Source organism: Euphorbia lathyris, chromosome 10 (genome assembly GCF_963576675.1).
Source record: "Euphorbia lathyris chromosome 10, ddEupLath1.1, whole genome shotgun sequence".
NCBI lineage: Eukaryota > Viridiplantae > Streptophyta > Magnoliopsida > Malpighiales > Euphorbiaceae > Euphorbia > Euphorbia lathyris.
This window is the reverse complement of record NC_088919.1, coordinates 65,315,134-65,325,456: the sequence shown is the minus strand read 5'-3', so window position 1 is coordinate 65,325,456 and position 10,323 is coordinate 65,315,134. Positions and strand designations below refer to the sequence as shown.

At 32.3% G+C, this 10,323-nt stretch overlaps 2 protein-coding genes and 1 long non-coding RNA gene across 4 annotated transcripts; 1 reads left to right on the top strand and 2 right to left on the bottom strand.

The window, feature by feature from the left end:
* Positions 1 to 1,221: 1,221 nt before the first annotated feature.
* Positions 1,222 to 3,669, top strand: LOC136207958 (uncharacterized). Of its 2 annotated transcripts, none has more exons than XR_010676978.1 (4): positions 1,222 to 1,538; positions 1,835 to 1,909; positions 2,773 to 2,853; positions 3,333 to 3,669. It is a non-coding gene; the product is annotated as an uncharacterized lncRNA (long non-coding RNA). The 2 variants fall into 2 exon arrangements; XR_010676980.1 differs by having other exon boundaries at positions 1,224 to 1,538; positions 3,475 to 3,669.
* On the bottom strand, positions 3,020 to 3,457 carry LOC136207957 (uncharacterized). The gene is made up of 2 exons (XM_065998813.1): positions 3,318 to 3,457; positions 3,020 to 3,234 (listed from the first exon to the last, which is right to left on the bottom strand). Exons 1-2 carry the CDS (start codon positions 3,415 to 3,417, stop codon positions 3,020 to 3,022), a joined length of 315 nt encoding a protein of 104 aa, XP_065854885.1. The 5' UTR covers positions 3,418 to 3,457.
* Positions 3,670 to 6,921: 3,252 nt separating the features above from the next.
* LOC136208823 (short chain aldehyde dehydrogenase 1-like) lies at positions 6,922 to 8,752 on the bottom strand. Its single transcript, XM_066000073.1, has 2 exons — positions 8,615 to 8,752; positions 6,922 to 7,938 (listed from the first exon to the last, which is right to left on the bottom strand). The coding sequence occupies exons 1-2, from the start codon at positions 8,623 to 8,625 to the stop codon at positions 7,128 to 7,130; spliced, it is 822 nt and encodes a 273-aa protein (XP_065856145.1). The 5' UTR covers positions 8,626 to 8,752; the 3' UTR covers positions 6,922 to 7,127.
* Positions 8,753 to 10,323: the final 1,571 nt, after the last annotated feature.

The window sequence follows — 10,323 nt, the reverse complement described above, 5'->3', positions numbered from 1 at the left end:
AATTTTTTCCTCCCTCCTAAACTTGTTCCTTATTTTTAGATTTAGGGTAATTAATTTATTAGTCCCTATATTTTGATAAAACACACTGTTTAGTCCCTGTATTTTAAAAAACACACGGTAAAGTCCCTAACATTTTTCTCCATTAACTGTTTAGTCCCTAACGTTTTTCTCGGTGAACTGTTTAGTCCCTGCCGTTAGACTCTCATGAATATTATGTTAGTCAATTTGGATTTGCGTTCTTCTTTTCCTTTATTTTCCTTTCCTTTAAACTCTAACGCATCTGAAATTAACTTTGAGTGTTTTTATTCTTGATTTTCTTCTTAATCGTTCAAATTCGTAAACATTGGGTCTGTTCTTTTTCTTGTTCTCCATATAAATAGCTTCTTCTTCTAAATTGGATTTCCTCTTCTGAAGTTTGAAGGTAAATAGTAAAGGGTAATTTAGTCATTTTCGAAATCATAAACGGTAAAAAAATCTAACAAACAAACGGAAGGACTAAACAGTTCACTGAGAAAAAGGTTAGAGACCTTACCATGTGTTTTTAAAAATACAGGAATTAAACAGTGTATTTTATTAAAATATAGGGACTAATAAATTAATTACCCTTAGATTTAATTAAGATTAATATATAAAAAAAATAAAAAAGAGGAATTTGGGTGCCTGTGAATTTTTTCCTCTCTCTCCTAAACTTGTTCCAGAACTGCTCGTGTGAAGAAACTTATTCCTTATTTTTAGGTTTAATTAGGATTAATACATAAAAAGATAAATAAAAAAGAAATCTGTTTTTTAATATTAAATTGAATAATTGGCTAACCGTAATATTATTAAATTAGTTTTTGGTCCGTGCGATGCACGGATTCATTTTAAAATTCAAAAATATAATATAATAATTACAATTAATGATATAAAAGTACTATATAAATTAAATATTATTATTTTATTTTCACATTTAATTTAAATAATCTTTTTATAGATAAATATAATAACATAATTAAAATTAATATATTATATTTTTTATCAGTAAAAAAGAAGGAGGTGACACATCGGCTCCATTATTACTGTTTTATATTATATATAGATATAGATTGGATGGATCTAAGGACGAAGGTTCAAGTTCTCACTATAAAAAAAATAATATTTTCCAACACTTTAATAGTAAAGTATAGCTGCAAAATACTCTATTTTAATTTCAGACAAAGCTGAATGTTTACTAAGCCCAGCCCATTTAGAAACTATTTTCTAACCCTACCACGCCAATTCCATGTCATGGCTCCCTCACCCCTCTTCTTGCTCTTTCTGCCAACTTCTCTAGCCTCTTCTCCAAAACCTTTACGTTCTCTTCTCCCTGGTTCTCTGCCTCGCCATCCATGGAGTTATTAATCTTTTTTATCTAACCCTACCTTTCTCTTTCTCTTTCTCATAAACCCTAAATCGGCTTCTTCCAAGTCCATCCCCAAGTTCTCTCTCGTTCTCTCTCCCGGTAAAAAAGTTCATCTGCGTCTGATGTGGAAGAAGATCGCCCGAGGTATCTCTCTCAGGTATTCAAGCGGTTTCCATCTGTTTCCATCATCTGATTTCATATGGATCTAATTGAAGCAAATTACCAGATTTAACTTATCATTCTTTGCATGACAGTAATCATCTTAGGCGTAGTTGTTTTTACCTTATTTCATTTGTAATTTATCTAACTGCTCTTTGGCATATATATGGTGATACTTGTATAGTTTTGAATTAAAGTTATGTTTTCTTTATTAAGTTTGTGAAATTGTGATTCAATGGTGTGCATATATTTTTGGAACAATATAAGGAGTGTATCGCTTCACTTTTGTTGTAGGTTGATGAACAGGCAAAATTGATTTTGGATTCAAAAGAGAAGATGGAGTTTTACTGCAGTAAAATGCAGGAACTTGTGAGTAGTTTCTGTCACCTGATTTGTTGCCGTGTGTTTCGCCTTTTTATCTCTAACCAGCCTTTGTCAAAGATGCACAGAAATATTTTTCAAAAATCTGAACTATCAAAAAGGCTATGGTGTCTGACCTGACCTGAATAGAAAGGCATTACCTTACTATTTATTTTATTGCTTCATTATGAGCCATAAGGGTTAAAAGGAGTCATCTATAATCTTTTTAGTATGTTTTGTGTTGATTAAAACCTGCATTATCGACGAATGAATTCAGGCTTGCCTTTCACTTGAGCTAAGAATAGGTGCATCGATGCTTGGAATTGAACTATTTTAGTTTCTTCTTTTTTCTAATGCCTGAAATTGAGATACCTACAATAAATAACCAATATCATATGCATTCAAAAATTGGCTTTAACAAGAATCTTCCATTCTCATTTGCAAGTACATACCTGAAAGTAAATGGTTTGGACCTTGCATTTTTTTTTTTTAAGAAATGAACCTAGTTGTACATACATGAAAGTAAATGGTTTTGTGCTTCACAATTCTTCAACTTGACAGGCTGTTCTCCTATGTTTTCGAATTTTTCTTCTAGAAATTTGATTAAGCATTATTTACTTATGTTTTTAATTTCTTATAATGTGATAGTGGAAGTTCACTATAGTTTGCAAATTGGGAATGTGTTTAGTGTATATTATATGGAAACAGATATGGAAACTAAACAATGATAGTTATATGGAAATAGAAATTACAGGAAACATCAAGTGATATAATTGACTTCAATTTATCTGTAACATATGATATCATCAAATTCAGCATCATAATAGGTTAGTCACGACTTCAACTTCATGGTTGTATTTTTTCCCTTGCAGGTTCTGCACTTGCTTTGAAGATATTTGGAGGGTATGTCCATGGGCTCTCAGTAGAGGCATTAAGGATCAGTGTCTGGAAAGGTATGTCCTTTGACAGTATGGTTGTTTGCAAATATATTAAAAGGCAAAGCTGATATATAAATATGATTTGAATGAGAGAAATTAATTAGTCTCTTATTTATTTATTAGTACATAATGTTACCCATTTGTAATCAAAAGGGTATAATTGGAGTAAATAAGTGTTGATCTAATTATACTTTCCATGGCCACCATCATATCCATACCCATGTCCTTTGTTACCATATGATCCTCCATAGCCATAGTCATGCCCTTTCTTCCCATAAGATCCTCCATAGCCATAGTTGTGCCCTTTCTTCCCATATGATCCTCCATAGCCATAGCCATGCCCATATCCATATCCTCCATGCCCTTTCCCCTTTCCATAGCCATATCCATATCCATCTGAACAAGTTTTAATATTTAATAGGATATAAATATATATTAATATATTTATAGAAAAAGCAATTCATTCATATAATACTCACCTGTTTGAGCTGTAGTCTCACCAAGTTCACGAGCTGCTGAGATCTCTGAGCAGATAAGAACAACAACAGCAACAAGAATACAAATCTTCGAGATACCCATTTAAACTCTTCTTCAACGTCCAACACTAAATTAAGTTGTAATTTGCTCAATGTGCAGCTGGATGATCAATTGAGATTTGGGCCCCTCTATTTATAACATTTTCGAAAGAGAGATTAGAGGGTTAATGTTCCACCAACCATGCATATTTTGTCTGCTTTTGGTGTCAGCTGATGAAGTTTTTGCCGTCGGAAACTATACAACATACAGTTAATTTCTCGACATTAAGTCAATGGTGAAAAAATATTCAACGTATGGGTAACTAATTATACTAGGAAAAGAATAAATTTTGGAAATATGCACTCTTAGATTATTCTAACTTGATGCTGGAACTGGAATGATAACAAATTACAGTAAATTAGATGGCAAATTACTATCAATTTAGATATTTACTATTTTTGAAAGAGCTGTAATTTAAGGGACATGTATTGTACCCTTCGAAAGCAAGCAGAAAGAGGACAATAAAATTTGAAAGAGTTGTAATTTAAGAGATATGTGCATACTAATGTTATTCCATGACATTCCATAACTTGTCTTAGGGTCCGTTTGGTATGTTGTAATGCAATGTAGTGTAATCAAGGTCGTAATGTAATCAAAGTTGTAATGTAATGGAATGGAATAATGATTCTATTACCATGTTTGGTTGACAATTATGATGTAATGTAATAACCATTACAATACTTATATTTTCCTAATTAAATGTAATCACAAAATTTTATTTACGTAATTAAAATCAATAAATTAGTATATAGTTTTTCGCTTTTTCATATTTTTTTACATTTTTCTCGTTTTTTTTAATTTCCATTTTCAACATTTTTCACCGTTTTTCTATTTTCTCATTTTTTTTTCATTTTTCGCATTTTTTTGGGTTTTCGTTTTTTTTTTCATTTTTTTCATTTTTCTCGTTTTCAAATTTCATGTTTTTCTACTTGTTGCGTTTTTGGCAAGAATGAGAGGTGAGATTGGAGAAATGAAAGGTAACAATGTAATGAGAATTCAAGTCATTTTTCTATGTAATGGTGATTACAAGATTTCTTTAACAAAATTTAACTCTAAGGTTTTCTCATTCCATTATAATGAAATTGTAGCATGCAACTAAACATGGTAATGAGCCTTCAATGTAATGGCCATTCCATTACGAAGGTCATTACATCTTACGAAACGGTACCTTGTTAGCCAGGGAATTAGAATTAGGAGGAAGCTGTCCAATGAGGACTAAATTTTGACGAAGTGGAGAATCGAACCTCAAACCTGTCAAGCAGAGGTTCAACGCCTTACCACTCGGATCAACCCTCAACGTTTTTGTATTGACAGATTTACTTTCTAGTGAACTAGTTTTGATAATTGTTGTAGCAGTTATATCAATTTGACAATTTTGGATATATTGTATGAGAAATGAATATTGACTTCATTACATAATATATGAAAGTGTATTTTTAATTTTGGATAAAAAATTTAGTTGATTTGATTCATTAAAAATATTTTGTAATTATATATTATATTATAAAAAGTATTGAAATATTTATATAAAATAAAAATAATTAATAAAATGGTCGAGGGGTGGTTTAAAAGTCTCTAGCTGCAAAACCGTCGGTAAAATGTAAAACTGCTAGAAAATCGTCGCAAAACCGCCTCAAAACTGCCACAACCAAACCGTTAAGATAGAAACTTACCCCGACGCCTCATAAAAACCGTCGCTAGAGTAGCAACGCCTGTTGTACAAACGGTTCTTTAGATGGTAAACCGTCTAAAGTCTATACAGAAAAAACCATCGGTACAGAAGCTAAATTCCGTCGGTAAAGGCTCTGTTTTTTGTAGTGTCTACTAGGTCATTAAGGTCCAATTGCGTAGAATTATTGAAAAAGATTATAAAACCAATTTCAAAATTAGCTTTTTGGACTCAATAAACTCTTTTAAACCTCTATTTATCAAACGCCACTAGTAAAGGTTTGACTAGTTAAAACTTTTAAAGTGGTTCAAAACTTTAATTTTACTCAGAAAAACTAGCCATGTAAATTCAAGGGAACCAATCATATTTTTAAACTAAGTTCATAGGCTTCAAGAAATAAAAAAACAAACGAGCTTTTATATACAATTCAATTATTCAATAAACAAACTTATTTATTATTACCCTGGTGATATGTCTCTAAATATATTAAATAATATAATTACTTTTTCGAATAGTAAAAAGCTAAGACAAAAAAAAATATATATAATTAAACCTTTAAACTTTCTATGTTTTAAAGATAAGTCATTAAAGATAAGTCATTAATTAATTATTTTTTCACATTCAACCATTTGCTCATTGATTTTGTTATGGTTTCGATCTTGATTTAACTTTTTCGGCGAGTTGGGCAACATGAGTCTTTAAGGGATTCAGTTTGTTGACGTGGATATTCTCATTTCCATGTGGAAAAATAAAAAAGACCTAAACCATAGACAACCCCTTTGAACTTATCAATTTTGGTCATTTTGCCTCCTGAATTTACGAGACGGTCTATTTGCTCTCTCAACTATTTAAAAGTGGTATTAACAACCACATCTTTTCATTATAACGAAAATAATTATGTCATGTTCTCATTGCAAGCACCAATGTCATAATAAAAAAGGTTGTGCATTGCTAAAATAAGATGCAAATTAAGTAGTATAGACAGTACATAAGTTCTCTTGTAAAAATTACATATAGCTTTAACTCTTTCTAAATCATCTACATATATAGAGGCTGGTTCCAATACTTCCATAAATACTTGTACTAATGTTGGAACTTCATCTTGTTTCCGTTGTAATAAAAAAAGGGGTTGCTAATACCAATTTTAAATAGTTGAGGGGGCAAATAGATCGTTCCTTAAATTTAGGGGACAAAATGACCAAAGTTGACAAGTTCAGAGGGTTGCGTATGGTTTAAGCCAATAAAAAATAACTTTCTTAACTGGGGAAAAGAAATTAAAAAGTAAAAAAAAATTAGAGAAATCGATTTCCTCTAGGTTCTTTCAAGCTGGAAATCGAGGTTGGAAGAAACTATTAGATATGGATTTTGATATTAGGAGAGACTATTGACTTGACGATTCTAAGGCTGGAAATCGTAAAATGGGAGAGGAGAAGATCGAGCTTGGAAGAACCTTTTGGAAATTGATTTCTGTAATTTCTTTTTATTCTTTATCTATCCTAGTCAATAAACTCTTATTTTTATTTGTCCACGTCAATAAACCGAATCGCCTTAAGGATGCGTGCTGCCCAAACTCGACAGAAAAGTTAAATAAAAGCCGAATCCATAACATAATCAATAATTAATAACTCAATGTGGAAAAATAATTGATCAAATATTTGATTCTTAAAACAGGTAAAATTCAGGGACTTAATTATATTTTTTTTTCCAAATGCTAAAGCAACTTCAAAAATCGGAAACAATAGCAATTTGTTATACAATTCAATTATTCAATACACAAATTTAATAATTATTATTATTTCATTTCTAACGTGACATTATCTAAATAAAAAAAGTATTAATTAATAATAATCTCGATCTATAGTAGAATTTGAATTAACTTTATTAATCCAAGATAGGGTTACGGATTCGAGTCTTAAAAACGACCCCTTGCCAAAAAAAAAAAAATGACGGGACAAAACTTATTCTAATACACCCTCGTGGTGGGATACTTTCTCAAATTCACTTAACAGGAATGCGTAATACACCGCACTGTCTCGCCCTAGGGTCACAAAGACAAGCTTTTAAAAGCATTATCAATATTAGGATTAGTGAGCCAATTACCACCATCAACCACAAGATTAACTCCATTAACATACTTAGATTCATCACTTACCAAATATACAGCCGCCTCTGCAATATCTTCACCTTCCAACACACTTTCGTTCAATACACCGCCCCTCAACAACGCTTCCTCAACCTTCTCCTTCCCCTCCGCCGTCTCCGTCAATCCCGTAAACATCCACAACATCGGCGTCACAATCGGTCCCGGCGACACACAGTTCACTCTGATCCCAAATTTCCCCAATTCCACACTCAAATTCTTCGCTAATCCAACCACAGCGTGCTTCGATGCTACATATGGATGCATCCCTTCCGTACAGGTCACGGAGAAATTACTAGCGGTGAAGAGAATTGCTCCTTTTTTCGCCGGGATCATGACTCTTGCGGCGTGTTTGGCTGCGAGGAAACTGCCGTACACGTTGACGTCGAATACTCTCTTGAAATCTTCGTTTTCTGTGGAGATTATTGTGGATGTGGTTTTTCCGGAGATGCCGGCGTTGCTGAACATGATGTCGAGTTTGTTGTATTTGGAGACGGTGAAAGCGACGGCGTTTTGGAGATCGGAATCGGAGGTTACGTCGCAGTGGATGTAGGAGATGGTTTCGTCTGATCCGAGTTGTTTGGAAAGAGAGGAGCCGAGTTCATCTTGAATATCAGCGATAACTACTTTGGCTCCGTGTTTGATGAAAAGCTTTACGGTGGATTTGCCGATTCCGCTTGCGCCGCCGGTGATCAGAGCTACTTTACCTTCTAGCCTGCAAGATTTACAGACGATCAATTTCGGGTAAATTACACCCATAGCCCATGAATTTTATAATTATTTTCATTATGACTCTTTAACTTTAAAACTTAACATCATAGCCCCTAAACTTTATGTTTTACTAACCTAGTGCCCGCTTTTATTGTCGATCTCCTCCCAAACAAGAGCTAAACTACGAAATAATATAAATTTACCCTCTAATGTTTTCAAACAAAATCAAATTTAACACTATATGTAACAAAAAATTTGAACGAATTGTTTCATCGTTATTTAAGTATTATATTTGATCTTTCAAATATTAATTATGTTTATGTGAACCAAAAAATACACTTTTATCTCACAAAACATAAGTGGAGTCATGAATAATTTCATACTATCCGGTCAATTTGGAATCTAATCTAATTTGGAATTGAATGTAATAATATGCGAAAGAAAAACAAATATTTTCTATCAATTTAAATACTGTATTTATAGAATAGGAATTGAATTTTGTAAGGTATTTCAATATATCTGATGAATCAATTAATGTTACGTTTATATAAAAAAAAAATTCTTTATATAATAATGTACAAAATGATTTTAATTGGTCAAATATATTACTTTCTACGTACTATAAAATTTCTTTTCTTGATCGGAATAACAGAAAAAGAAAAATAGAAGAATTTACATACCTTCTGCTCATGTTGTCTATAATCGTGAAAAACTGAAGAACCTCCAAATATAGCTTCTCAAGTTTTCCTTAACATTATATATATATATATATATATATATGGATATGATATTAGAAAACAGAATTTAGTGGGAACTATTGTTGTGCAATTATTGATCAACATGCAATTATTAAGGATTTCATTTTGGATACATTAATATGTGGTTCAGATTTAATATAAATAAAAACTAATTGTTTATTATATAAATCACTTTCATGAATGATTCCAATTTTACTTTCTCACTAATTTATATACTTGATTGCTATTGGATGTTTTTTTATTTCTTTTGATAATTAATGGATTGTGATACGGGCATAAATACGAGTGATTGGGACGCGTCGAAGGATGCCGGAGAGATTAGAACGCAACAGAGAAGCAACAGGAACATAAAATCACACGAAAGGATGACTCGAGACCCCAATTTATGGGCAGAGACATTTGAGGTCACCGACTTTCTCAATGGTTGGTGACCCCGTTAACTTTTTATGTCTGCTTTTTGTTACTAAAAGTTTAGATAAGAGTAGGGGAATGGAAATTTTTCAACACTAAAATAATTAAGTAGAGAGAGAGGGGCTCCTCATTCTCTCTACACTTTCTTCTTCTCATTTGCTTTTCTTCTCAAACTTTCCACCACCATCGTTACTGTCTCGGTTCTTCCTTTTTGTTTAGGTCTCTTAGAGCATCCACAATGGTTAGTAATAACCATTATGACTTGTGGGGAGTTAGTAACAAAATGTAGTAACATATCACTAGGGAGGATTAAATTTTTAAAATTTTATGAGGTCAAAAAAGAAAATATTAATTAATAAAAGGATTTAAACTGTAATTATACAACATCTTTAATATAAAGCAGCACAAAAGTGGAAGACCACGCCTGGCACACCACTTACCAGATCTGGCGCGTGTAGGTCATGCGCCATAATTGGCATCCTTGGGCCCGGCGTGGCATTCACACCTTTTTGTTTTGGATTTTAGGGAGATTCATATTCTATGTTACTAAAATCTGTAACATACATCTTTTGGTAATAACCACAATAATGGTTTCTAACAACTATATGTAGGATTGTAATAACAAAAAACCTCCCACTAGAGTTGGTCTTAGAGCTTCATTCTTCCTCCTTCCATTTATGTTTTAGTCTTTGTTTTTTAGCTTCAGATTTATCTTTTCTTCTTAGTTTGAAGTCTATATACTTTCTCGAATCTCTTCTCCGTTAGATCTACACCTGTTAGCTATACTTTTATCATTTATTCTTTTTTCGGTCTTAGCAAGAGCGGAAAAGGTTCATCTTGTCCGCATATCTATAGATCTGCGTGGTTGCAAAAAAAGAAAGGACTCAGATTCAAATGTCCGGAAGAGGCTAAATGATGAAGAATTGATTACAACTGTTTTTTAATGGGATTCGACTTACGAGGAGTATATGCTTTCTATTTTGTTGTATCTGTCCTTTTATGGTTTTTATTTCTCTTTGTAGTCTTTTTCTTGCTCTTTGTAGTCTATTTTATTCCCTTTGTGGATCTTATACTAGTTATAGCCTGTATGAGTGGAAAGTTTTATCGTGCTATATAATATAGCATTTTTATCAAAAAATAAAATAAAAATAGGGGAATCGAATCTCAAACCTGAGATTCAACTTCTTAGCACTTGGACCATTTGAATTGAGAGATTAAGC

Bases quoted from the DNA above. Each gene is read 5' to 3' on its own strand.
- LOC136207957 (XM_065998813.1), bottom strand. From the start codon at position 3,417: ATGGGTATCTCGAAGATTTGTATTCTTGTTGCTGTTGTTGTTCTTATC. The intron at 3,235-3,317 runs GTGAGTATTATA...AAACTTGTTCAG, and splicing joins TGAGACTACAGCTCAAACAG to ATGGATATGGATATGGCTAT.